We start from the raw sequence: 25,329 nt of genomic DNA on the forward strand, positions 1-25,329 counted from the left end.
CTAACCCCTATTCAAATCATCATATCCACTCTGAGAGTGAATGCTGAGATTCGACAACCAATACTCTCTCTGGATCTATCCATCCAACCTCACAGCCCCATTCCCGTCCGTCAAGAACCCTAGAATCAAGCTACAATACGTTCTTTGCAGCAAAACAGCAACCCTGAACAGTTCAGTTCAGTAAGGTCAAATACCACAAGGCTAACAACACACTGACTAGTAAGCGCATACCAATACCACATAAGGCGTAGAAACTCCACAATTTCCTTGCGTGTAGTTGTCACGCTGCTACAAAACAAGACCTCACTCACTGTAGCGTAGTCCCGGGTCTTTCGACAAAACTACACAAACATCCATATATAGTTATTCCTTGCGTTGGAGAAGCAAGCGTGCACGAAGGGCTCGTTGTGCCGAGGAGAGTCTTCTCGAACCGAAGAAAAATAGCGATGAAACGCGGTGGATTTATAATTGTTCCTTCAATGTGAATAGAGAAGTGTGTTTCTGATGCGGATACCCACCAATACCACTTCCTCATACCACACACGCTCCGTTACATCTCAAATACACTCACGTAACGACCTATCTACTCTCACACCAACCCAAAGTCCACAGACACCCAGCAACGCACATACTTTCTGGAGAGTTATATCCAACACAAGCGCCACAGCCTACTTTTCAACCCGCACCTTCACACGGCCATATTGCAACACCAAAGCGCCCCTCACACGCAAACCTCACCCCTCCCCTCCTCCTCCCAACAAGACAAAACTCACAAAGCCTAGCCCTCACCAGGACACATCAGCCCGCCCGTCATTTTCTCGCACACGCCGCGGATAAAAAAGCGGGAAGTCCATCCCCCCCCTCCGCTCATCAAGAGACAAAGAACCCTCTACGCTCTGTGTGTGCTGGAAATCCAAGCCGTCGCCTCAGTCGAACGCCTTGTATTGAGAACGCCTTCTCCAGCCCATTCTTACTTCCACACAATCCCCTTTAACTTGGCAAACACCGCTTTTTGACATCATCTCGCCCATTATCCATTATCTCAAGCGATATATCTTCTTCCACCTCACTCCACGTTCCACGTTCCGCGTGACACATTCCTCCGACACCTCCCCCCTGCTGGCCTGGCCTAGTCTAGCCGCTTGTTTCTGCCTGCACTCCAACCAACCAACCAGTCAACCTGTCAGTCAGTCAGTCTATGATAAAATCCCTCCCTCCCCTTCCGTCCCCTTTCGTCCCAAACAGCTAGTCAGTTATCCAGTACACAACGAGAACGATCCACCCTCTTAAACCCCTCTTAAACCCTCCGAAGCGCGGTGTATCGACCCCGCCGTAGATCAAGATTAAGATCAAGATGGTAGGAGGTAGGGTACAGCCATGACAACGCTTCACCGCGTTTCGAGCATGTCATGTATCGATGTTTTTGCTCGAATATATGCGTTAAGCTCGTGGTGCTCGTAGCAAGCTAGCTCGCTGGGGTGTAATTCCAGTGCTATCAGGGGATTAGGACACTCAGAAAAACAGGGTATCTACCATGATAACAAGTTTATTCACTGATATTGACATTGGTATCGAGTAAGATGAGAGAGCATGTCACACACATATATTTCCCAACGACAATCTTTTAGAATTACAGCCCCCCCCACCAAACCAACCCAAACCAACCACTACCTCGCACTCGCATTCCGCGCCCTCAAAAACGCCTCCACATCCTGCGCGCTCGCCGCATCAATCTGGCTATCCAACCGCTGCTCCTCAGGGCTCTTCGCGCGCGCCGGCGCCTCCACAGGCTGCTCCTGCTTATCACCCGGACCAAGGACAGCGCCGTACACAGCGCCCGCCGCCGACGTAACAGCCGCCTGCGCCTGCGCCGCGGCCTGCTTCGCCTGGTCGACGTAGCCCGGCTGAGGCGGCTGCTCGGGCTCGGGCAGGGGCATTTCCTTCGGGGCCTGGCCGATGGTATTAGGCTCCATGACCTTGATTTTGTCGCCGTGTTGGTCGATTGTCGCGGCGTGGGGTGTGCCGTCTGCGAGTTGGCCCGAGGCGTGGGTGTAGTCTTGCTGTTCGTAGCGGGTGTCGGAGGTGCCTGAGCGGATGGGGAGGGTGGTGGTGGTTGCGAATGAGCCGGAGGTGCGGGGACTGTCTAGTGGGGGGGTGTCGTGGTCGGCTGCCGAGTCGTCGATCTGCGGGTGTGTGTATGTGCCCACGCTGGTGAATGGGTCGCCGATCTGGTGGGCGGGCGTGTTGGCCATGGGAGGACCCTCGCGGTGGTACCCCACGGGTTTGGGTATCGTGAAGACGAGCGTTCGCCTTGGTTTGCCGTTCTCGCATCCAACAGCCCACGCCTGCATCTCGCCGTTTCGGCCAGCCTCCCACTTCATTGGCCCGATGGGGATCGTGTTCCTGCCCTTGACTACGATGGGATTCTCCCACTTGATCTGCGCCTCGATCTCGGGCTCCAGCGAGGGCATCTGGGTCCACTTGAAGTCGAGGCCACCGCCGTATTTGGTGGGGATGTTTTCGTGGTCCATGTATTGAGAGAGGGTCTCATACACGTTATTCGGAGAGAGGATGAAGATCTTCGAGACGGTGATGGGGTCGAACCAGCGCTTGACCCAGCCCCAAACCGTAGGGAAGAAGCCTGGCGCGCCAACAATCTGCAGTCTGTGTGAGCTCTATTTATCTGAATTATGAAGTGGAGCATACAAATATCCTGTCCAGCGTCTCCGGGTAGTGTGCTGTAGCGAGGACCGAGGCGTCCTGCATGTGCGCCTTGAGGTTCCAAAACTGCTTCAGTCCAACACCACTGATGTCGACGATGTTGTTGCTCTGCGAGATGGGTGTCTCGGGGTTGTGGCGCGGGACCATGGAACATAGCGGGGTGATGAACCGTGTCAAGCTCTCGTACAGGGCGAAGAGGCGGAGGTTCTTGGTCGAGTCTTTGGGGGATGTGGTTTTTGACTTGGCGAGGTCCTTTTCGTATGCGGAGATGTTCTTGGAGTTCAGAGGGGCGACTTCGAAGAGATAGACGGGGATGCCACGCTTGTCGCGGCGACCAATCCACTGGGGATACTGCGAGGCTGTCAGAAGGAAATCATGTCATGGCGCGGGGTGTCGTACCAGACGCCGTGTCTGCTCATACTCGGCAGCTTCGATGGCGCCGTACAACTCCAGTATGTTGTGGTCGCGGCGCCAGTCCTCGGTCTCTTTGAACTGCTTGAAGGCTTCTTGGGGGATGAAGCGGCGGGCACGCAGGAAGCGCCTGTGGTTTTGTCAGCACCCCGCCATGACATCTCACACGGTGCAGCGTACAGCAGCGTCTCGTCGTCGTGGCCGCCGTCTATCATGCCGCGGCCAGGGTGGTAGTAGCCCGCGTCCTGGCATATTTTTTTGAAGTCGTCGAGCTGACGCTGCTGGTTGTCGGTGAGATGGGCGAGGTGCCCCGCGGGGTATTGCATCGACTCGACTCTCTGTAGCTCGGCCATGGTCGCGCAGGGTATCACAGTCTGCAGGTGGGATGGTGGAAGTGGGACAGGAGGGAAAGCACGGAGACGTGATATTTGGCTGGCATGGTGAGAATGCGGCAGCAGGCGGGTAGCGGCATGACGCAGTTGTAAGCAGCGAGCATCGGACCAAACATGGACGTAGACGTGCGCTGTGCAGAGCTGTGCAGAGCTGTGCAGACGTTGTGCGTGAACAGCCCGCTAGAACAGTGGCAGTGGCAGTGGCATCGGCATTGACATTGGCGCAGGCGGGCTGCTAAATATCCGTGGGATACCAGGAGTGCTAGATGTTGCAAAATCACGAAGCATAGGTATCCCACGGATACCACGAGTGCTAGGTATCTGTAACATATTACAAAGCCTAGGTATCCCACGGATACCAGGAAGTGCTAAGTATCCCACGGATACCAGGAGTGCTAGAAATTACAAAATCACAAGGGCTAAGTATCCGTGGGATACCAGGAAGTGTTAGGTATCCTACGGATATTACAAAGTGCTAGGTATCCCATGGATACCAAGAGTGCTAGACATCGACTCGTCGTGTCGCCGCCCGCTGACGACATGCACTACCGCTGGCCATGGATTTGCCATTCACCTGCACTGCAAAGGCACAACGCGCCCGCCAACCTTTCCCGCCCACCACAGCCTCACATCCACCACCACTTCCACAATGGCCACGGCGCGCCCCGCCTTCACCGACCTGCCCACCGAGATCCTCGAGACCGTCTTCCTCGACCTCGACCCGCGCTCCCTGCTGGCCGTCGCCCAAACCAGCCGCCTCGTCAAGCAGCTCTCGGCCGACGCGCCCATCATCTGGCGCCACCTGTGCCACACCCACTTCCGCACATGGGCGCCCCGCCACCGCATCGCCGCAAAGTTCGCCGGCCCGCTGTCTGACACGGACTGGCGCGCCCTCTTCATCGAGAAGACGCGCATAGAGCGGGACACGCGCGTGCTGTTGGGCCAGATCGTCGGCGCCCAGCACAAGCGCATACGGCGCATCAACCAGATCGCCGCTTTTGGGTATGACGCGAAAGAGACGCTGCTGCGCGAGTGCGCCTGTCCCGACGACGCCGACGACGTGCTGGCCCGCCGCTACTACGCAAACGCAGTGCTCGAGCGCATCCACCGCGAGATCGCCATCAACGTGTGGAGAGACCTGGGCCAGGGCCTGAGCGTGTCCATTGACAGAGCCCTCGGCGCATACGACGTCTTCGCACGTGTCGGCGCGGATGTCGACATCGACATCATCTCCCAGGACCTGGACCACCTCGTCAACGGCCTGCTCAAGAGCTACCCCCACTTCCGCGACCTGAACACGCGGCGCAAAGCCTCGACGCTGGCCGACTACCTGCGCGACCAGGGCTTCAAGGGCGTACCCGATACATCCTACCGCGCCCTGCGCAACTCCTTCATCGGGCTCGTCGTGCGCTCGCCCACGCACGAGTCCCTGCCCCTCATCTCCGTCGCCATCTACTGCGCCCTCGCACGCCGCGTCGGTCTCGACGCCCGCCCCTGCGGCCTCCTCTACCACGTCTACAGCCTGGTCTACGCGCCCAAAAACTACACTCTCGACGGCGCATACAAACCCACCAGCGCTTCCACCCTCGACGCAATGTACCTCGACCCCTTCCGCTCCTCGGACGAAGTCCACACCGCCGATCTCCAGCGCGTACTACGCGACACCGGCGTCCCCACCCACGAGCACACAGCCTTCCTCTCCGCAACCACAACCCGCGAAATGGTCCTCCGCACCGCGCGCAACATCATGAACTCCGTGCAGACAATCCGCCAAACAGAAGCCGGCGTCTACGGCATGGGCCCCACGTGGCTAAACGCGTATCCAGACATGGACAACTCCTTCTACGCGACAATCTGGGCCATGATCATGCTCGGCCCCGGCGACGACGCCCCAAATACCCAAAACAACAGCAGCCAAATCCGCCGCCGCCAATACCTGCCTTACCTACTGGAGCACTTCCAGACCCACAACCCCTGGGACGTCGCCCTCCTGCACCAATACATCCTCCCTCTCTTCGCAGGCTTGCCGGAATATACCCGCCTCCAGCAATTCGTCGACTCGATGCTGCAGATCGACGCCCGCCGCAAGCCTGTCGTGCGCCGCCTCGCTACACCCGCTGCGCGCAACGTCGGCTTCGCGATCGGCCAGTTGTTCCAGCACAGGCGGTATAATTATGAGGGCGTGGTTATTGGCTGGGATGTTGCGTGTGATGCGGGGGAGGAGTGGATTCAGAATATGGGTGTTGATCGGCTGAGGGGCGGGAGGTGGCAGGCGTTTTATCATGTTCTGTGAGTTGTGTCTTTTTTTCTCGACACTTTTCTTGCACTGTTTGTGGAGTATATGGACTGCTTTGCTGACGTGTGAGGACAGTGTCTGCGATAAATCCATCCGCTACGTCGCAGAGGAGAATATCCGCCCCGTCGCCCCTGAGACGAGCCCCTCGGACGCTATGCTTAGGCTGGCTGGCCGCCACTTTAAGCGCTGGGATGCCGCGAGGAGTGTGTTTGTGAGTAATGTGCGGGATGAGTATCCTGATGACTGAGGGTCTTTTTTTGTTTTTTTTTGCGTGTAAAAGTTTGCTTTGGCTGGATGGATGGGTAGGGGGTGGGAGGGGAATGACTGGCGTTGGCGGTTTTCTTGCGTGCTAATGCTGTATATTAATGTGTATATGTATGTGTATGTGTACGTGGATGGGGTGGATTGCTTGGTTGGTTGGGGATACATCTCAACTGAAGGGTTATTGCTCCAAACGGATAGGTGGGTGAATGAGTGGGTATATCAAGATTCAAATTCTCGCTGAAAAACATGCTTCATCGCTCGCTCTACACAACCCCCGCCCCCCTAAACAAAGAAATCTCCCAACCAACAAACGCTCAAACACGCCCCAACGCCCCAAAAATGCCATCACCCCCTCCCTCCCCTCAATCTAATACGTCAACACCTTCTGCGCCCCCTTCCCCCCCTCCACCCCCTCGACACTCCTCGCAAAACTACACCACCGATCCTTAATACTAACAACCTCATACGTGCCCTCCTCCTGCACCGCAATCCCCATACGATGCTCATGACTAATCTCCGTACGAATCTCCAGCACCCTACTCTTCCTCCCCTTCCCCGCATTCGTACTCCGCGTGTACGTAAACTCAAACGGCGGGGTACCCCAGAACTCAAACTCCAGATCGGTTCCCCCACCCTCATGGATATCGACCTCGCTGACCTGGCCGCCGGAGAGGCGAACGGAGGGGATGGGGTGGATAGTTTTGGGCAGGTCGAGTGCGGCGAGGCATTCGGATGCGGAGTCGCGGAGACCTGTGATGGTGAAGGTGCCGGGCAGTTCGGCGAGGCGGCGGAATGTGGTCCCGGCGTTTGAGGCTTTGCGCTCTTGCGCCTCGAAGGTGTAGTATACTGTGAAGGGGACCTGGCCGCCGAGGGCGAAGGACAGGCGCTCGCCGACGCAGAAGTCTGTGCGGTCTTCTAGGGCGGTGGCCGTGGGCGCGTCGTGCACGCTGATGGAGACGCGGGGTCCGCCCGTGGGGGGCTTGAGGGTGCAGCCGCGTGCGTCGCGCACTTTGCGGATCGAGATGGAGGAGTGGCCGAGGTGGAGCTTGCGGTGCTCAATTTTGAGGTCGAATTTAGGCGTGGGGATGTTTTTGTGTACGCTGATTTCGGGCTTGGGCGTGCCGTGGTGCTTGATCTCCACCTCGAGGTAGAAGGGTGCGATGCCCTCGAGGGTGATGGGGATAACTTCCTCGCCCTCTGCTTCGCGCGAGCAGTAGCTGTATGTCTTGCCGGGCTTGTCGAAACGGGCGCCAGGACGTGAGTGGACTGTCTGCTGGATAGTGACGGGCGTGAAGTGCTTCTTTGAGTAATCGTAGCGAGAGTCTGCGAGCTTCATGAAGGTGTACTCGTATACACCGGATTTTGAAGTGTCGGCACGAATCGACGCGGCTCCGCTGGCGGTGTGGACATCCTTCTCGCTGACAGCGGCAGTCTTGCCCTTCTTGTCCTTGTATTCTTGTCGGTATGATACATCGAAAGGAGCATTGCCTGTCGTCGAGTTAGTATGCGATACACGGAAGAGACGCAATACATACCATGCAGTGCCACCTCAAAGGCGTCTTCGTCGCCTTCGCAAACAGCTTCCTTGACGTATTTCTCGCCGTCAAGAATTGTAGCAGTAGACTCGGGAATGCTGATTGTCGGTCGGGCAACCCAGGAGATTTGGAACTGGCTCGCCTTCTCCTCGATCAAACCAGGGCACACGTTGTCCCTAACAGAGAGAAGCTGGTATGTTCCTTGCGCGTTGACATCCAAGAATGAGTTTGCGTCCTGGAAGTTCTCCTTCTTCACCTCGTTGGTGTCCAGATTCTCATACTCGACTCTCCATGGTCCTTCTCCAGTAAAGCGAAGAGGCAGTCCAATTGCCCGGCCCTCCAGAGCCAGGATGGCCTGTTTGCCTTCAATGTGTCCAAAGTAGGCCTTGGGGCGCTCGTGGCGAACCCGAACTCTGGCCTCCTCATCCTTCAAGAACTCCTTGCAGCCCATCTTATCACTAACACTTGTAAGAGCCAAGACATATTCCCCACCATTCTTGAGCTTAGCTGTTCTGATAGTGTAATGCTCTTCGTCGGTTTCGATAGTGTGCTTGGTACGTTTTCCGTTGTGGACAAGCTCGTATTCAAGTTTCCAAGGGGCCTCGCCTGAAAGTCGCACGTCAAACTCCACCGAATCGTCAATGCAGGCTTGTTGAGGCTTTTTGCCTTGCATGAAGCGTGCTTGCGCAGAAGGTCGAACGTTTTGCTGCAGTTCGAGGTTGCGCAATGGTCTGTCTTTGTAGACCGCGTCACGAATGACCTCGAACGTGTATTTGTAGTGGCCAGCTTCCTCAGGAGTGAAGGGAATCGTGCTTCGAAGTGTGGCAATCTGCAATTCCCTCCTGTGTCGTCTACCGCCATCCTTCTGTTCAAAGTACGTGATGGTGAATGGTGGAGTTCCGACAAGGTCCAGACCCACTTGAAGACCGATAGGATTTCCAGCGCACTTGTCTACTATGTCGTCGCTGCTCAGTGCCAGGTTCGGTTCTGGTGGGTTTTGGAGCAAGCACGATGTAGGTTCGAGAACCTCGCCCTCGCAGAGATCGGTTGACACAGACTTGATCGTGTAAAGACCGGCATCTGTTATGAGAGGCTGCTCGCGAATACTCCTCATCGTCTGCTTCTTGAGTACGGCGTTAGGGCTATGATATCCGTCTGCAATGATTTCTACCTCTGGCGAAAAGAGATACTCGATCGCATGTGCCGATTCAATGGGTTCTTTTCCAGTCGAACCGTAGTGTACGGGGAGGCGAGTAACATCTCCCTTCGCAACCCGAAGAGGGCTCTGAGGGTTGCATTGGAGGAAGACCTTGGGGCGCTCGTGAACTTCGAAAGATTGGCGGATGTTTGCATATTTGACCTTTGGTCGGTCGTCATCGTCGACGTTGAGGAAGTTGACGAGATTGCCAAGGCCATCTTGCACCTCTTCCATTTCGTACTCCCATCTGCCACTAGTAGAGAGAGTTTCGTTCAAAGGCACGGTGATTTTCTGAACCTTGGCCCATGAAACGTCCTCCTTTCCGTTCTTGACCAATGCCTGTGATGTGTGTCTCGACAGTGGTGAAATGACATCATCTAGTTGTAGGTTCTGGAATTGAGATCCACCTCGAGGCTTTCCGTTCACTGTCAGGCGGTACTTGATATTGAGTGGCGGCGTGCCCTCGACTTCCAGTGCGACATTGGACAGATCGTTACGGCATCGACCTTCACCAGTAGGCTTGACGCGAGCCTGCGGGCAGGTGGTTACGATGAGACTGGATGCGCGTGGTCGGACCAGAAGCTTCGAGTGATCCAAGACCTTCCGCAGAAGGTAGACACCTGGCTTTTTCACAACGTATTTCAACATCAACGGATCGTCTGGGCTTGCGGACTTTGTAGATTTTCTAGCCTTCTTCAACATGCCCTTCAGTTCCTTGTTCTTGATTGTGATGGTTTCGTTGACGTTGGTCTCGATGTCGATGCGCCAAAGCTCCATCTCAATCGGCTCGGTCTGGTTGATTAGAATGGGTATCTCCAGTTGGGTAATTGACGAGCTCAGGCAGAATGGCTCCTTGTTCGGGTTCAGAATGGCGGATCCTTCTGGTAGGATGTTGACGATCTGCTTTCCCAAGATCAGAGAGGCGTTGTGTAGGATGGCGCCTGGCTTCACGCTGCGCTCGCTGATGGCCATCTCGCTGTCCCATAGAAAGCCGACAAAGCTCAAAAACCAGGCCTGCACGGGTATGCCAATCCTGAACATGAGCATGACATCCAGCGCCGCGTGTAGCACGAACAGCAGGAAAGCGGCGCTGTTACTCCACTCCAACCAGGGAATTTCGAACAACGGGATGCCGAACATGAACAACATGTCGAAGAAGACCCATTTGAGACACAGCAATAGTGACTGGTCATCCTCGATAGCCAGTGTGTAGAAGTCATAACTTCGATAGGCCCACAGGGCGATGTAGATGGCGAAAACGTAGAAGCGCTGTTGGGCCGGGTCGAGGATATCGGAGGGGATGAGAGGCCCCGAGTTCTGCGAAGCAGCCCTGGGGACGTCGGGAAGCGGCGACCGTACGTTGGGTCGGCTAGGCGTGGCAGCATTCGGGCTGCGCACGCCTGGGGAGCGATTCCATGTCTGCGGTGTGGTAGGAAAGCCGCCGGGCCCTCTGCGTGCTGGAGTGTCGCTCATTGCACCCCGAGGTAGACGGTCGTGGTCTTGTATGCTGTCATGGGTCGCGCGCAGCTTCGTCGACAACCAAGGCGCGGGGGCTTGAGGCGATTTGTCGTTGCTGTGCTAGAACCCTTCTGTTAAACAAAACATTTGGTACGCGACGTGTAGGGCTGAGCACGTCCAATCAGAATGCATATCACGTGTACTAGCGCCCTGCTGGCATTGTATCACTTGCTTTCACCAACATCGGCACACTCTTCTTTCATTCTCCATTGTCAGCAATCGAACAATAGGACAGACAAGTACGCAGGTCTTCAGCCTTCTTTCTGCCAATATGCCTCTCTTTCCCTTCATGCAACTACCAAACGTCCACCTCCACACCTGAATCCGTTTCTGCCTTGCTCTCGACCACAACTCACCTGTCGCATTGCGAAAAAAGCAGTCATGACCAAGCAGACATCTTCAGATCCGCAATCCAAGTCCAACCCCGAGCAAGCCATTCCGAATTTTCAACATGGAGAGGCTGGATCAGCAGACATGGCCAGTGACTCTAATAAAGCTCCCGCAGAAAGCGCTATCATTGCCATCCCAGCCTCAAACGATCAAGCAAAGGTCGCATCGCCAAGCTCGAGAAAAAGATCTCTCCTTGAGTCTGTTCACGATGAAGAGCCCAGCACCAAGAAGCCAAGAGAGTCTCCATCCTCGTCTCCGAAGAAGAACGGGGACTCCATATCCCAGAAAGACCGGTTTCCCAGTCCGCCTAATGAACCTGCGACCAAGCTCGACAAGGAAACGTGGCAAGGTTTCTGTGACATTGAGTCTGAGCCTACCTATTTCTCTGTCATGTTGCGCGAGATGGGCGTACAAGGTGTCACTGTGCGCGAGGTGTTTGCCATGGATCCAGCTGTGCTCGAAACGCTCCCGCAACCTATATACGGCCTCATCTTGCTGTTTCGTCATCGCGAGTTTGGGAATGCAGATCAGCCGACCGAATGTCCTGCTAATGTGTGGTTCGCTAATCAGTTGCCGGCTCAGAACAGCTGTGCGACACTCGCCATGATAAACATTCTCATGAATACTATTGACGTCGAGACTGGAGAACACTTGAAGCAGTTCAAGGACTTTACTCAGAGCTTCACACCTTTCCAACGCGGCGAGGCGCTTTCGAGTTTCGACTTTGTCAAGAAAATTCACAACTCGTTCGCCAAGAAGATGGATATTCTGGAAGCCGACAAACACTTGTCCAACAAAGTCAACAGAGCGAGACGTGAACAGCAAGAAAAAGAAGGCAAAAAAGGACGTCGCACCTCCGTAGACTCCATAGAAACAGATGGCAGTGTGGGGGATGAGGAAAATGCCCACCACTTCATCGCATTCCTGCCTGTTGGCGACGAGATCTGGAAACTCGACGGTCTCGACGTGCAGCCGACTAGCCTAGGTTCTTTCGACTCTTCCAAAGGAGAGACATGGCTTTCTGCTGTCACTGACGTAATCGCCGCCATCATGGCCGCTGGAGACGACGACTATGGAGTTATCGCCATGACTCAATCCCCTCTACTCTCACTTCGCAAGACAGCCTGTCTTGCGATGAATACCCTGAAGCTCGTCGAAACCCGCCTCGACAGCGTCGACGCTGGCTGGAAGTCTTTCCTGATTTCTGAAGAAGAACCACCAACCGCCCAAACGCTAGGCGTTGAAAATCAAATAGCCACACACCCTGTTCCGGATCCTTTGAAAGCGAGGATCGACGACGAGAAAATGGCAGACCTACTAGACCGTCGAGGTCGCTTGGTCAAGGAATTGAGCCGCCTATTGGCAGACATAATGAACGAGACCCACAACGAAGCTGAAGAGGACCAGAAGGCTACCGAGCGACGATATGATCTCGGGCCCCTGATCCAGGAGTGGTTGAGCATGCTGGCAGGCAACGGATTTCTGGAGGGAAATCTGGATCGATATATGCCAAAAGGTAAGGGCAAAGGTACAAAGTCGAAGAAGTAGAGAGATAGTGCTGAGCAATTGGCAATTCATTTACACCTCAGGATAGACATTGGGGTATACCTCTCAGCGAAAGAATATGATCAGAATGTCTTCCACTGCTGCTTTGCTCAACACTCACTTCAAGATTTCAGCACACGATGAACGTTTGAGGATGCACGAGTGGGTGATATGGTAGACACAATATGCACAATGGAGACATTGAAAGGGCTCAAGTTTGATTCAAGCTACTGGTGTGATGTACCGTGATTCATCACAGATTCAAGATGGTTGTTTCCCTTCCCTCGGTTTCGGAATCTTGAACGGATGCGCCTCAGTGTTGAAGACATAATCATCCAAGCTGACGACGTTCGGCTCGGAGAACGTAAGGTAAAAGTACTTGAGCGTTTCCGCCATCCAAAAACTCTGCGCAGACGTTAGCATTCGCCACTTCAAGTCCGCCATGTGTGGATTTGCTTACTTCCATGGAATCGATCCTCGGCGGCACATCCGCTGAGATGTCCATCAGCGCGGAGTTCCCAATATCCGTGTCTGTGCTCCTCTGGATCGCAGTGAACATGTCCCACGCCGCAGCCTGCCACGATTGCTCACCCGTGATGCGGTACATGATGAATACGCTCTCAATAGCTTCCGGGCGGAGAACGTAGCGGCGATCCTCTATAGATGTGAAACCTTCCGGTAGTCTCAAACTCGCAATATTCCGTAGAGGGTCCTTTTCTTTGTTGTCTCCCGCTCTTGATGCAACTTCATCGTGCCACACTTTCTCGTCCCAATGACATTCTGTCGTATTGGCGCATTTGAGGAGATGCGAAACTTCGGGCATGATTCCTGCAGGTGAGACTTTATACGCCCATACGCATGTGTTGGCGAGCTTTCGACCAATACTGACGTGCTCCTTGTCGCCGAAGAGCTTGCCACCCAGCGCAAACATGCCTCCGGAAAAGCACACAAGATGCTGCATCTCTGGATCCAAGAGCACCCTCGAGTCTTCTACCCGCACGAAGCCAGACATGAGCATATCGGAATCGCCGAGGGTCATCGGACGGTAGATTGAGTGTTCGATGGCGGCGCTCATGGCCTTCTCGTACAACTTCTTGTATGTGGGTTCGTGACCGCCCAAAAGAATATGCATCTTTGCAAGATACTCGTATGTCGAATCGGCCATGGAGGCAAGAGTGAACCCGTTGTCTGCAGTAAAATCCTGGTTCCGCGCATTGACAACAATGGGCCACATCCCTTTCAGCTTGGTCCTATCCTGTTCCCTCTCTAGAACCTTTGTTACGCGCGTGATCGCATCGTAGTATTTCGGATCGCCAGTAAGTTGCGAGAGGCGAGTGAACTCCAACGTCATCGATCCAACCTCCGCAAGCAGGACCTGCTCGTCTGCAACCTGCGGCTTACCCTGCCCTGCGGCATGGAAATCCCATCTGGTAACCGGCATACGGTTTGGTGTGTCGAATGCGTGGTACAGCATCTCGCCAACTTCCTTGGCTTTGTTTAAGAGCCTCTTGTCTCCACTCAGTTCGTATGCTGCCAGCAACCCTCCCAGGTGCCTTATATTTGTCTCAAACACGTTGACCCTGCCAAGTGTTGTGAAACTGAAATCAATCATCTCTACATCCTCGACCGCGGAGTCGAATTCTTCCTTGAATCCCATTATCCATAGAGTATCCAATGCATCGATAAGAGTCGCTGCCCACCCTCCGAAATGATCGGTAACTTCGCCACTAATGGGCCTTATCTCATCGTGCATCCAGCCGTGTTGCCTGTAGTTTGTCCAGCACTTGAGAAACTGCTTCTCTACCTCCTTCTTCCTCACCTCCCGTATGTTTTTCGCCGTGGCATCCTCCTTCTGAAATTTGTATTGTATCCTTGGTAGCTTGGTGGGTTCGCCAGTGGGCAATTGTACCATGGATGCAACAGGATTCTTGATACGTATGTTTGCCCAGTCATACGATGGTTGTGATGGATCTTTCGGAGGGCGGGGACGTTTTGTGGACTTTACGCCTGACGTGGCATTGGACCCCGGGGGTTCGTATGGGAAGCTTAAGCTGTAGAACATGTATATGATCGTCACAGCAATGGCTATGTAAAGCCCGTAGCGTCGTAGGAGGGCCATAGTGAGCTACAGTCAGGGTACAAGTAAAGTAAAGACGAATGAATGAATGGAGTAGGTAACCCTCGAACACCCAGTATACATGACATGTGCGTGTTGAAAGGGGAACTCAGCTCAAAGTTGACTTGCGGAAACTCGCGTCTTGGACCCTGCCAAGCCGGTGATCGTCTCAGGCGCGTGCTGGGGCAACAAACCTCACCTCAATCAATCAACCTTATGAATGAACATGTCGCCATTCAGAATCGTCTGGAGCAACTCGAAAGCGATAGTCAATACACTCTGCGGCATTATAATGATCCGTACATGGTTACAGACAGCTCAAGGTTGGAAGACTCGTCCGACAGCCGCGTTGCGGCAGCAAGAACCGCCTTTCAGGACAAGACAATTGATGTCACAATTTCTTGGTTCTTTGTTGGTTCTTTTTGCATGCCGAGCCATGTAATTAGACGCTAATACTGTTAGTTACAAGTCCGTCATGAGCTAGTAATACTGTATAAATCTGTTCAATCGAGCGTTAGCTAGCAGGGGTAGAAGTGAAGCGATATGCAATGATTGGACTTGTATCGTGGCGTCGGATGGCTGTGCAGATTCCACCACCCATCTAAGGACTCGCTTCGCTCCAAACCCCTGCCAGCTAAAGCTCGATTGGAGATATTTATACGGTACTACCACTGGCCCTCTGCAACCACTCCTGAAACACCCTTGTTACGCCTTGCCAGTCACCCTCAGCAGTCTCGCGTTTCTCAGTATCCACAAACTCTACATTATTCATCCCACCAAAATTAATAGCCTAAGCATCCATTGCCTGGTCAATAAGAATATTCATTAGATAGACATCACCCCACACAATACCGTAGGCATGCAGCTCCTGTACAATAGCAGTAATTTGCTCCTCCCACTTTTTGTACAAATCTTGCCTGTTCTAAAGGCCAGGGCTTCGCAAGTAGGTCCCTAGATCAGATAAAGTAACCAGAGTCATTAGTATGCTAATTGTTATTTCGTTGCCCGACACCACGATGCCCTGCAGTTTGGGGACTCTAAGCCGAGCTGTTAGGCCAGCTTTGTCAATACGTGATAGAATACAGAGCTTACGCTCAAATTCCTGTTCACGCCCTTTAACCCGCAGTTTAAAGTACAGCGGGACCTCTTCTGCTGTTACAACTCTTCCTTAAATTAAGTCTAGGGTCTCTTGCTTATCTATGGCAGGCGCTATAAAGATATCGCGTGCCTAGAAGAAAAGGACTGCTTTGCATAATTCAGGCATGTTAGCAATGCGCATAGGTAAAGTAGAGAAAGCTGGCGTGTACAGACACTCGTCCTCTCCCTTAATGTGTATGTCCTTGTTAATGCCTCTATGGATAAGCTCCAGATTGTAGGTAGGACAATAGAGAAAGCTTTCGAGGCTGAGGTCCTGAAGTGATACTTGTGGTGCTAATTTTTCGAGGAGAGGCAGGCAGTGTTGATAGATCACGTCAAAAAGTGGCTCTTCGCTGGCTCTGCTCCATGGACGCCCTTTCCATAACTCCATTTGTTGCAAAAGCTCTTCACCAAAGCTTGTGCCCTTCACCCGCGCGATCTTGACTTCAACAAGAAATTGCGCATGGCCACGTAAGACACTCATAAGACACTTTTTCTCGGTGACATAACCCAAAGGACTCGTACTAATATAGTAGTTTTGACTCATTGTGAATTAGTTTGAAAATATGAGAGGATGCTGAGTGTGGATTCGAGGTATCGATTGTGAAATATCTGAGGTAGAGACGGTTCTGTGATATAACACCAAAGATCTGTGCATCGACACGAGTGACATCACTATACCTTACCGCTTCTGTACATGCATAAGGTTTCGAGAGCGGCAGCTGACTAAACATGGGAGTTCCATGCAGATGCGTTTATGAAGAATACATTGAATTCCTGTTTTATTACTTGTTGACTGCTAGCTACTTGCATGAATAATATCCATCCGTGTGGCCGTTCCGACAGCAACGGCCAACTTGACCACCTGAGGTGCATTCTTTTTGTGCCACAACAGATGTCAATGAAAACATAATATATAGATCAGGCGGTGGTCATACGCCAGGCCATATCGTTTGCTGACGGGCTTTGATGTTGAGATTTGCTTCTGCGTTGACAACAGGCTTAAATGAAAGATCCGGAAGGGCAAATATTATTTCAAAGACAGGGCGATGGAGCTAACCACCAGTCTAGAATTACCACAAGTGGGGCCACACTGAGATACGATTCGACATGCAATATCCTTCGATATTCTTTCCATTGACGGTGGCAGTACACATCACCAAGTGGAAAAATTTGAATTACTTTATATCTATTGCAAAAACAGTTCTCTCCATCAAATCAAGCAGCAGCTTGATCATGGGCTTGTGGTTTAGTGGTATAATTTTCCCTTAGCATGGGAAAGGTCCGGCGTTCGATTCGCCGCAAGTCCAATTTTTTTGTTTTTATACGTTGAAGAGTTCCTGCAGATTCCTGCTATCAGCAGAAGTTTAAAAGTCTAACTCACATTCCTTATTGTCTCTTTTTTTGCACCTTTGTTTAGATATTCTGCTGTTCTCTGTAAGATAGAGTGCAGGTAAGCGCTTATGTGCTAGGAAGATGAGATAAGGGTTTGGTGTTCGTCACGTGCGTGACCCCGACCAATCAGATAATGTGGTGCATCGCACCGGGATTTTCGATCCCCAGTCTGGTCCCCGGGACTAGGTTCGATTCCCAGCAAGTCCACGTCTTTTTGCGGTGCTTCTCAGCTACTCAGGTTATCTTTTGGTGTTGTGGTGGCAGAGAAACTGCTGTTTTCACTTTTTCGCTAACGGGCCACGTGACCGAAGAAAATATATCTTTGCATATATATATACTATATGACCAGCATTGGCCCCTCGTCTCTTTTTTTCCATCTATTCACAAATATATTCAGCTTAACCACAAATCGTCGTTCATCTTTGGAGAAGTTTTGGCAGACACGATTCGGTGTAGTCAACCCGACTACGAGGCCACAAGCCAACTACGAGCTTTACGGCATGCTGATGTCACTTTGATATGCTGCTTCAGATGTTATGAAAACTCGACGCTTGGACTAACGTTGCTAGTTGCTGACGTTTCAACGTGAGGTTTTCTCTACAGTGAAGCACTACAAACTAGTTTTCATCATAAAAAAGATTCCCCGTCGCAAGTATTTATGAAGGGTTATAGAATAAATATGGGGTGTATTAGCTTCAGCAACGGGCATTGCTATACGAAACAGAATTATCATTACACCGAATAGTTCGCGCCAAAACTTTAGGAGATTCAACAGATTCTTAGAGTAAACCTCAACTTGAAGATAGACGATATCTTTGAGTGGAATAGTGAATGCTTGTGTGGTATACAGTAGAGCTGACATGAGATCAATCATCTGTAATCCTGGCTCTTCGCTACCTATCCGGAACCAAGGTGCAGCAAATTTTACAACAGCCTGACAACTACGTCTACGATTATCAGTAGAGTCTCGTGCGTAATGGTCTGACAGTATACGCCTAGCATGTACTTTTAGAAATTGTATTAATACAGTTTTGCAACTTGAAGGAGCCACAAAGATCATTGTTTCCTGCTTTTGCTCTTGACCGAGAGCATGGATATAGATCTTCTTCTCTTCCCAACACGACTACCATGATATACATCTGCCAGTACTCAACAAGGACATCGAACAAGAAGTGATCACCCATACAAGCGCCCTTTACGAACCCGATTGATACCCGATTCCTCGACGCCATCAGAACCAACCGCGAGATTGCCGACCTCGGCATTGCTATCAATATCACCAAAGCAAACCCTCAAGTCCTTGAGAAGCTTAGCATGCTCTGCGGTATCCAGGAATGTCCCGTTGGCAGGAAGCAGTATATGCGCGTTATTCCTCGTCGCCAGACTCGAGATGTTCATCGCCACGTCCGGGCCAGTCGTGAAGAAGTAACGAATGAGCGGAGAGACTGTATTTGAGATGATGAGGACCACTAAAGCAAAGGAAAGCACAATCACCTAAATTCTATGGGCCATGATGATCCCTGTGTGGGTACCATAAGTACCCACACAGGGATAGACTTTCGATTTCAGACCGTCGCCAGTCCAGTTGTACAATGAACCCCAGTCCTCATATATCCCGGGTACATCAATGCGAGGTGGTACATTAGTGATGTCGGTGTCCCAGCAATAGGAAGTGTCGTTGTTGATGCCTTTGGTGATCGAAAGAATACCATTCATACAGATCAAGTATTGATTGAATAGTTGACCACATCGATCCCAAACATCTTCGCGAAAGGGGTACGTCAGATCAGTGCTGTAAATGTTTTCTTCTGTAACAAGGAGAGAAGGGTTTGCAAGGTATCTGTCCAAAAAGGTCGTCAAGAACTTATCCCCTCCAGTATTCGACATAAAGCGCTCCATGAATGAGTATCATTGTTGCCATTATTTGTCCATAATTGTCCAAGTAGGCGGGAGATGGTCAAGTTGCGAACGGCGCACTTTGGTGGCTCGACAAGCCGAATTGGTTACGCAGAAACCTCTGTCTCCACGCAAGTGGTTGTCATGGTGCATGAAAGAGTGAAGTTGGTACCCTACATTAGGACATATGTGAAATTGAACGGCTTCAAGTTCTTAAGATCGGTTCTAGGTCTGTTTGCCTGTTACTCTTGTGACCACCAGATGAATGCGCCTGTACCAGTCTGATCCACGGTATCTCCAAGTAGAGGTTGGGCTACACCAACCATGGTTGTCTGGAGCAATCATATGGTACACAGAGAGACGTGGATAATGTTGGGTTGTTGAATTATTGTACGCAATCAAGCGTTGGGTATCATGCAATCTCTCGTCTTTCCCATTCCAACGCCATAAGATGGATATTTTTCTTCGACATTGAACAGCCTCAATGCCATTCAATTACGCCCATTTCAAGCATCGAGTAGCCTCGTGTGCGTCTTTGCACTCCAAACCGCAAACTCTGGCTCCGCATTTTCGGCACTTGATCGTGCCCCAGTATCCACAGTTGTCGCAAAACTGTCGCTGCGGCGGACCACCTGCGGGCGGCGGAGCAGCGTGTGAGGCAGCGTATGAGAGCGGCGGAGCGAGGAGAAGAGCCTCGAGTTCTGCAGGATTGAGCGGTGGCGGCATAGAGCTCTCGATAGAGAGGAGAGCGTCATCGCCGTACGAAGGCTGTGTCATTGGTCGACTGGCCGCTACGCCTGAGGGTGTAGGCCCTGGTGTGGTTTCTGGAGGCGTCGGAGGTACGGACGTCCTGGTGCTCTGTCTTCGACCGCTTCGCGAGGAAGCCGCAACCGTACGTGGCGGAGGTGCTTGCTGGAGCTGGGCTTCTTCGTCGTCGAGCCAATGCTTGATCTGTCGTTGGTACTGTATAATTCTCCGCGCATTCTGCGTCTTTGGTAGAGCTGGGAAATAAGATCAGCAAATGTTTTACATTGATTGAATACATGACTAACCTGGTTTGCCGGGTATAGGTATGCTTTGCTTGGGATCGTTGTCTCTCTCCAGCTCAGCTATGCGCCGCGCGACAGCCGTCTGCTGTCGCGCTGAAAGCTCATTCTCGCCGCGCTGACCTCCGGGTTGCGCTGCGACGCGCTTTTTGTTCTTTGGGTTGATGGCGACTTTGGAGGGATCATATCCCGTGTCGACTACGTAGGTCCATCCGGGAGCGACCGCCGCGGCCGAGTTCGGGAGCACTTCGACGTGTGGCATAGTTGTGTTGCGGACGCCTAGTGCAACTTCCGATAGCTGTGGGGAATAAGAAAGTCGGGACACGTGCTCACGCGCCAAAGGAAGGCGCCACCCGTAATACCAAGGCGGGGTACACCATATCGATATAAATCGTTCTGTATTGTGGGGTGGCTGTAGGTCATCATCTTCCGATTGCTTTTTTTGAGTAGGAGTCAACCCTGTGCACATCATGCCTGCCGAGAGGAAACCGCCCATAATCATCCCACCTTCTGAGCCGCCTCAAGACGCCACAAAATCTGCGGCCATCATCTTCGTCCATGGCCTAGGTGATGAAGCAGAAGGCCCTGAAAGTTGGTCGAATTTGGCAAGAACCACTAGCTAGGACCTAACCACTACACAGGCATTGCACGTCAGTTCCAGCGCGCTGGCAAGCTCCCACACATGACATGGGTGCTTCCCAATGCCCTTGAAAACCACGATCTGGCAACTACGGCTTGGTTCATGCCCACAAGACTATCACCCTACCCACCATCCAGGCCTGAGCTGGAAGACGATGAAGACGAGGAGGGCATGATGGCCACTGTGGCCTATCTAACCACTCTAATCGATGACCTGGTGAAGCAAGGCATTCCCGAGAAGAGGATCGTGCTCGGAGGGTTTTCGCAAGGACATGCTATGGCACTTCTTACTGGCCTGGTCTCTCGGTACGCTGGGAAACTCGGGGGGCTGGTTGGGTTGTCAGGGTTTATGCCTATAGCAGAAAGAGTTCCGGCTCTTAGAGAAGAGGCGGGCCTGTCAAAGGACGTGGATGATGACGTTGAAGTGTTTGTAGCAAGGGGAAGTGCTGATAGACTTGTTCCGAAGCGCTATCATCGCATTTGTTACGAGTCGTTGTATGGGTATGGAGTCAGAAAAGAGCTGGTGACGGTGAATGAGTATGAGGGGATGGGGCATTCCATGAATGCAGCAGAACTACGGGACCTTTGTGCGTGGCTCGAAAAGGTCATCCCGGCGCAGGAGTAATGGCATGTTTAGAGACATCGAAGTTGGAGATGGTCGTAGCAAAATGAATCGTGGTTGGTGGAGTAGACGAGCCCTTGCCTAGGCAGCGTCAGCACCATCACGGCCGTATCTCTCATACTTGACCATCTCCTAGATCATCCAGTTGTAAGTCCTCCAACCCCACACCATGCTGCCATGTCGCGTCGCCCCAGGAATTCGCGTTCACGACGCGGGCGTGATGGGGCTCTGACAGCCCCACATGCGACCTACCTCGTCGCTCCGTCTTGATTTCTTCGGCCACCAGTCCCGATACTGATCGCCGAACAGCAACTTGCCCGCCATGCCTGCTATCTTGGATGACCCAACTGCGCCCGTCCAGTTCAGAACGTCAGGCCAGGTTCCGTACCCTCCGCCTGGCGGTCCGTTGCCTGTGGGCATCCACCCGTGTCCAGTTACTCTGCGCGACCGTACCACGATTGCGACCATCATCCCGTTCTCTGCGCCCAACCAGGTGCCCCTCACATTGCTGGCGTACCTATGCGACCAGCTGGGTCGCGAGATTGAGAAAGGCGACACGTACCCTATGGTCGATTCGCTACCTCTGGAAACCTTTGGCCCGTATTGGTTCGGTGTCTTTGGCGCTATCATGCTCTTGGGCGAGATACAGGACGGGCGAGAGCTGCATGATATGGCGCGGAGAGGCTGCGACTGGGAGAGGGAATGTCTGGGAAGTTTTTACATAAAGCCAAACTACCCCGGAAGGTCCAGTCACGTCTGCAATGGTGGCTTCTTGGTCACGGATGCATCGCGGAATCGAGGTGTCGGTCGTCTGATGGGCGAGACGTATCTGGACTGGGCGCCAAAGCTGGTAAGTCTACTTATACTCGTCCATAAATCCCATACTAAGCTTATCAGGGCTACACATACTCCGTTTTCAACCTCGTCTACGAGACCAACGTAGCCTCCTGCCGGATATGGGATGCGCTTGGCTTCAAACGGATTGGCCGTGTTAAGGGTTGTGGTAATCTCAAGTCCTACCCAGGCGAGCTAGTGGACGCAATCATATACGGTCGCGATCTTGGACAAGACGATGATGTTGTGTCAGAAGAGCGCTTTGACAAGATCCGGTTCTATCTCAAGAACAACAAATATCCCAACGGTGCCGACAGGGCAGAGAAGAGCCGTCTCCGCAGTGCCGCCACGCACTACAAGCTTACTCCTGCGACGGACGACGAACCGGAGAAGCTCTGGCTTAAAGGCAAAGAAGTTATCGCGGACCCACAACAGCAGTACGACATCGCGCGAGACATCCACCACAAGTCACATGGTGGCATCAACAAGACCACTGCTGCCATTGCGGAATTATATCATTGGGTGCGCATCAAGGAGACTGTCAGTCAGGTCATTCGCAACTGTCCCGAGTGTAGCGAGATGAACAAGGGCCTTTCAACTATTCGCACAAATCAATCAGCACGGTTCTTGCAATCGAACGGTGCATTGCAATCAAACAGCGTACTGCAATCGAACGAACAGCAATCTCATACACCGACCCCACCTATCCAGTACTCACAACACAACCCGCTTCATCGTCAGGACTCACAGAGCAATCAACTCCAACTGCCTACTCAACAACACCACGACCCCTATCCTCCGTACGTCCCAAATACTGCCTTCGACATGCCGGTAGATCCTGCACTGATGGAGGGGGTCAGCATGAACCTTGCAGACCTCCCTCCGTCGCCTTTCCTTGCTGCTGGCCAAAGTTATAGTAGTATCCCCCAGATGGGCAACCTTGATCCATCGGCAGCTCATTTTCATGACAATTCTCCCAATATGAGTATTGATTCGCCGAGTACGGAAGAGCCAGCTCCGGGTACGAGGGATGAGCTACAGCGCAGGATTGCTGCGTATGTTGAGACTCCGAGGCGATGAGACTGACGTGATGTGATAGATGAGTTGAAATATGAGTACGACTTCAAGTTCGGTTTTTACAACTTTCGACGAAACGATTTGCCGGGTGTGGTATTCACAGCCCCGTTACAGCGTCTGGGCTATCCTCCAGTGTCGGGCGCTGCTTCCACCAGTCTGTTCCAAGACTTGAATACTTGGGAGTGGAAGGCGAAGAATGGGTTGGGAGGACACAAACGATATCCCTGAGCGTACAGCGTTTTCTGTCTAAGAAGTAGTTGTAACACACCTACCTATGTTTGGTGAATTCAAAACAAAGTCAAGTGATTGACATTCCATCTATCTCCAAAATCCTTGATTCTGCGTATGAGGTCTATTGTCATATATATCCCATTGCCCACCACCACCAAGCCTCCCCTATCCATCAAACAACCCCCAATCCTTGATCTCAAAGCTCTGCAAGATCTGACTCCGCACCGTCGCGCTATCCTTCATCAACTTCGTCTCGCCCCCGTTCTGCGCCTTCTCATACTCGCCCGCGTAATGTGGAACGTTGATTGAAACCATCATATCCGTCGCCTTCTCCTTCAACCGCAGCAGAAATAGATGCACGTACACAAACTCCGGTATCTTGCGTCGCGGCTCCGGCTGCGGTGTTTGGATAAACGTCAAGGCAAGCACTGGTTTACCACTTGCTGTAGCGTTAGTTTCGGGTTCATCTCCAGTGAACAGACGATCTTTACGCCGATAAATCGAATGAAATCGAATGAAATGAAATGAGAAATGTGTACTCACGGTACCTTAGCCATAGCTTCATCGCTCTGAACTAGTATATTCGTATGGTCCCCCGTCCCGTCTACGAGGTCCGCGAAATGATGCTGCAACGCCTCGCCATCGCTGGGCTTGCGCACGTACTCGAGGATCTCAACGACGATGGACGAGTAGCCGTCGTTGTCGAGGTAGACTTCCTGGTGGTCGGGGATTTGTCGGATCTGGCTGCGTGGTGTCAGTGCGTGGGATACATGGTGTCGGGATGTGGGGGTGAGGATGTGGAGGGGGTTGGAATTTTAGAGATGCAAACGGACCTTGCGTCGCCGAAGTTTGATGGCAGGTCGACGGTTATGGCGCCGCCGAAGAGTGGGGTGTTTGTGAAGGCCATGTTTTGGCTGTTCGTTGTTGTTGATGTGAGGCGACGGTGATTGTAGTGAGGCTGGCTGTGTGAGTTGTGTGTTGGAGAGCTAACTTTTATGTTTGAATCACGTAGGCAGCGATCAGGCAGTTTCAGGTACCACGACAAGCGGATGCCTAGTTCACTCAACAGCGATGTTCAGAGCAGAGCCTCAATCAATGTTAAAGATGTTTGGATGAGTCGAATAAGATTTGTAAGCAAGTATGATTTGCTTGGGGGTATCGTTTGAACTTTTGTGTCCTAGATGCTCCAATTTGAACGCCGTGCAATGCAACCATGTCCCAGGTGAAATTTTCACTCTCAGGCAGCACATGTCTAGTGTTTGCCTGTTGATGCCTGCAGCACATGTCTTCCTCCAGTATATCTTTGTAATATCTTTTCATACGTGCTGACCCCCAACCCTATGAACGCTCAGTTCGCGACAACCTCATCATCGACCTCCATAGGCGCAGTTGTGCGCTTGCCATTGTCTGTTGTGAGGCCTATCGCCGCCTCTGCCTCCTTCTGGGAATACGGTTCTTCGCGAAGCTGCTTCACTCTGAAAAAGTCGTTAGTGATAATCAAGACCTTGAACGCGTCTCCCTACCGTCGCTTGTGCACTTTGCCCTTCTGATGCGCCCCGAGGTTGGCCTCGCTCTCGAACCATTTTGCGCACTCCTTGCAGTACCATTGCCCCAGTCCTGGCAGGTCCTCTATAAATTTTTCATCCTTGAATTGGGCGAGATGCTTTTCATCGTGCAAGTCGGCGTGTATCTGATCGAGATCGCGTGTGTGTCGCCGTGTCTTCTTCTTGGAGTCTTGTCCACGTATCGCAGGCATGGTGGTAGTGATGGTATCCGCGGCCGTCGGTAGTTAATGCGAATCCGTGAAAAAGATTCGGGAACAGGGCGGAACGTGCGGCGAAAGAGGACCTGCAGACAAGGCAGAGATTTCGCGGAATCCAATCAGGCCTTGGCGGATGCAACACAGCGTCAAAAGCACGCAGCGCTACTGCGTGAACTGGTCTGGAGACGTACAAAAAATGTGACGTCTGTAGTAATTTTGTTGCGTGAAGACGAACGTGTATTGGCCGACTGTGCATGTTGTTATCGCGCGCCAATCAATCATCACTCCCCCAAGAAGCGAAGGA

The 25,329-nt window shown here is 52.4% G+C and overlaps 11 protein-coding genes and 1 non-coding gene across 12 annotated transcripts; 5 read left to right on the forward strand and 7 right to left on the reverse strand.

Annotated features, from left to right (window-relative positions):
* Positions 1–1,507: 1,507 nt before the first annotated feature.
* On the reverse strand, positions 1,508–3,913 carry P153DRAFT_315506 (CRAL/TRIO domain-containing protein). Its single transcript, XM_033664951.1, has 4 exons — positions 3,313–3,913; positions 3,121–3,262; positions 2,707–3,072; positions 1,508–2,657 (listed from the first exon to the last, which is right to left on the reverse strand). The coding sequence occupies exons 1-4, from the start codon at positions 3,483–3,485 to the stop codon at positions 1,668–1,670; spliced, it is 1,671 nt and encodes a 556-aa protein (XP_033524384.1). The 5' UTR covers positions 3,486–3,913; the 3' UTR covers positions 1,508–1,667.
* A 260-nt stretch (positions 3,914–4,173) lies between these two features.
* On the forward strand, positions 4,174–6,067 carry P153DRAFT_396334 (YccV-like-domain-containing protein; the record flags this gene model as incomplete). The annotated part of the gene is made up of 2 exons (XM_033671474.1): positions 4,174–5,813; positions 5,896–6,067. 2 exons carry the CDS (start codon positions 4,174–4,176, stop codon positions 6,065–6,067), a joined length of 1,812 nt encoding a protein of 603 aa, XP_033524385.1.
* Positions 6,068–6,451: 384 nt separating this feature from the next.
* P153DRAFT_315512 (uncharacterized protein) lies at positions 6,452–10,402 on the reverse strand (the record flags this gene model as incomplete). The annotated part of the gene is made up of 2 exons (XM_033664952.1): positions 7,620–10,402; positions 6,452–7,572 (listed from the first exon to the last, which is right to left on the reverse strand). The coding sequence occupies exons 1-2, from the start codon at positions 10,288–10,290 to the stop codon at positions 6,452–6,454; spliced, it is 3,792 nt and encodes a 1,263-aa protein (XP_033524386.1). The 5' UTR covers positions 10,291–10,402.
* Positions 10,403–10,536: 134 nt separating this feature from the next.
* Positions 10,537–12,438, forward strand: P153DRAFT_366489 (cysteine proteinase). Its single transcript, XM_033668063.1, has one exon. It carries the CDS (start codon positions 10,717–10,719, stop codon positions 12,271–12,273), a length of 1,557 nt encoding a protein of 518 aa, XP_033524387.1. The 5' UTR covers positions 10,537–10,716; the 3' UTR covers positions 12,274–12,438.
* Positions 12,439–12,477: 39 nt separating this feature from the next.
* P153DRAFT_315519 (glycoside hydrolase family 47 protein) lies at positions 12,478–14,476 on the reverse strand. The gene is made up of 2 exons (XM_033664953.1): positions 12,731–14,476; positions 12,478–12,675 (listed from the first exon to the last, which is right to left on the reverse strand). Exons 1-2 carry the CDS (start codon positions 14,387–14,389, stop codon positions 12,532–12,534), a joined length of 1,803 nt encoding a protein of 600 aa, XP_033524388.1. The 5' UTR covers positions 14,390–14,476; the 3' UTR covers positions 12,478–12,531.
* A 2,285-nt stretch (positions 14,477–16,761) lies between these two features.
* P153DRAFT_t58 lies at positions 16,762–16,833 on the forward strand. Its single transcript has one exon. It is a non-coding gene; the product is annotated as a tRNA-Ala (tRNA).
* A 1,261-nt stretch (positions 16,834–18,094) lies between these two features.
* On the reverse strand, positions 18,095–18,412 carry P153DRAFT_289941 (uncharacterized protein; the record flags this gene model as incomplete). The annotated part of the gene is made up of 1 exon (XM_033663685.1): positions 18,095–18,412. A coding segment is annotated over one exon (318 nt), but the record flags the coding sequence as incomplete, so codon positions are not given.
* An 897-nt stretch (positions 18,413–19,309) lies between these two features.
* P153DRAFT_385236 (uncharacterized protein) lies at positions 19,310–20,122 on the reverse strand (the record flags this gene model as incomplete). The annotated part of the gene is made up of 2 exons (XM_033670407.1): positions 19,310–19,815; positions 19,867–20,122. The coding sequence occupies 2 exons, from the start codon at positions 20,120–20,122 to the stop codon at positions 19,310–19,312; spliced, it is 762 nt and encodes a 253-aa protein (XP_033524390.1).
* Positions 20,123–20,227: 105 nt separating this feature from the next.
* P153DRAFT_366492 (alpha/beta-hydrolase) lies at positions 20,228–21,197 on the forward strand. Its single transcript, XM_033668064.1, has one exon. The coding sequence runs from the start codon at positions 20,543–20,545 to the stop codon at positions 21,122–21,124; it is 582 nt and encodes a 193-aa protein (XP_033524391.1). The 5' UTR covers positions 20,228–20,542; the 3' UTR covers positions 21,125–21,197.
* Positions 21,198–21,270: 73 nt separating this feature from the next.
* P153DRAFT_339419 (uncharacterized protein) lies at positions 21,271–23,357 on the forward strand. Its single transcript, XM_033665825.1, has 2 exons — positions 21,271–21,971; positions 22,019–23,357. Exons 1-2 carry the CDS (start codon positions 21,444–21,446, stop codon positions 23,033–23,035), a joined length of 1,545 nt encoding a protein of 514 aa, XP_033524392.1. The 5' UTR covers positions 21,271–21,443; the 3' UTR covers positions 23,036–23,357.
* On the reverse strand, positions 23,318–24,408 carry P153DRAFT_366494 (Mog1p/PsbP-like protein). The gene is made up of 3 exons (XM_033668065.1): positions 24,097–24,408; positions 23,807–24,007; positions 23,318–23,702 (listed from the first exon to the last, which is right to left on the reverse strand). Exons 1-3 carry the CDS (start codon positions 24,168–24,170, stop codon positions 23,429–23,431), a joined length of 549 nt encoding a protein of 182 aa, XP_033524393.1. The 5' UTR covers positions 24,171–24,408; the 3' UTR covers positions 23,318–23,428.
* Positions 24,409–24,449: 41 nt separating this feature from the next.
* Positions 24,450–25,265, reverse strand: P153DRAFT_366495 (uncharacterized protein). The gene is made up of 2 exons (XM_033668066.1): positions 24,787–25,265; positions 24,450–24,738 (listed from the first exon to the last, which is right to left on the reverse strand). The coding sequence occupies exons 1-2, from the start codon at positions 25,017–25,019 to the stop codon at positions 24,612–24,614; spliced, it is 360 nt and encodes a 119-aa protein (XP_033524394.1). The 5' UTR covers positions 25,020–25,265; the 3' UTR covers positions 24,450–24,611.
* Between the last annotated feature and the right edge of the window lie 64 nt (positions 25,266–25,329).

This window comes from Dothidotthia symphoricarpi, assembly GCF_010015815.1.
Source record: "Dothidotthia symphoricarpi CBS 119687 unplaced genomic scaffold P153scaffold_9, whole genome shotgun sequence".
NCBI lineage: Eukaryota > Fungi > Ascomycota > Dothideomycetes > Pleosporales > Dothidotthiaceae > Dothidotthia > Dothidotthia symphoricarpi.

What these genes read in the sequence shown, in the direction of transcription:
- P153DRAFT_315506 (XM_033664951.1), bottom strand. Translation starts at nt 3,485, where the DNA reads ATGGCCGAGCTACAGAGAGTCGAGTCGATGCAATACCCCGCGGGGCAC. An exon ending in ATGAGCAGACACGGCGTCTG is followed by an intron (nt 3,073 to 3,120) that starts GTACGACACCCC and finishes ACAGCCTCGCAG; the next exon opens with TATCCCCAGTGGATTGGTCG. An exon ending in AGACGCTGGACAGGATATTT is followed by an intron (nt 2,658 to 2,706) that starts GTATGCTCCACT and finishes CACAGACTGCAG; the next exon opens with ATTGTTGGCGCGCCAGGCTT.
- P153DRAFT_366489 (XM_033668063.1), top strand. Translation starts at nt 10,717, where the DNA reads ATGACCAAGCAGACATCTTCAGATCCGCAATCCAAGTCCAACCCCGAG.
- P153DRAFT_315519 (XM_033664953.1), bottom strand. Translation starts at nt 14,389, where the DNA reads ATGGCCCTCCTACGACGCTACGGGCTTTACATAGCCATTGCTGTGACG. An exon ending in CGAGGATCGATTCCATGGAA is followed by an intron (nt 12,676 to 12,730) that starts GTAAGCAAATCC and finishes ACGTCTGCGCAG; the next exon opens with AGTTTTTGGATGGCGGAAAC.
- P153DRAFT_366492 (XM_033668064.1), top strand. Translation starts at nt 20,543, where the DNA reads ATGACATGGGTGCTTCCCAATGCCCTTGAAAACCACGATCTGGCAACT.
- P153DRAFT_339419 (XM_033665825.1), top strand. Translation starts at nt 21,444, where the DNA reads ATGCCTGCTATCTTGGATGACCCAACTGCGCCCGTCCAGTTCAGAACG. An exon ending in TGGACTGGGCGCCAAAGCTG is followed by an intron (nt 21,972 to 22,018) that starts GTAAGTCTACTT and finishes TAAGCTTATCAG; the next exon opens with GGCTACACATACTCCGTTTT.
- P153DRAFT_366494 (XM_033668065.1), bottom strand. Translation starts at nt 24,170, where the DNA reads ATGGCCTTCACAAACACCCCACTCTTCGGCGGCGCCATAACCGTCGAC. An exon ending in TCAAACTTCGGCGACGCAAG is followed by an intron (nt 24,008 to 24,096) that starts GTCCGTTTGCAT and finishes GACACCACGCAG; the next exon opens with CCAGATCCGACAAATCCCCG. An exon ending in GAAGCTATGGCTAAGGTACC is followed by an intron (nt 23,703 to 23,806) that starts GTGAGTACACAT and finishes CGCTACAGCAAG; the next exon opens with TGGTAAACCAGTGCTTGCCT.
- P153DRAFT_366495 (XM_033668066.1), bottom strand. Translation starts at nt 25,019, where the DNA reads ATGCCTGCGATACGTGGACAAGACTCCAAGAAGAAGACACGGCGACAC. An exon ending in GGCAAAGTGCACAAGCGACG is followed by an intron (nt 24,739 to 24,786) that starts GTAGGGAGACGC and finishes CGACTTTTTCAG; the next exon opens with AGTGAAGCAGCTTCGCGAAG.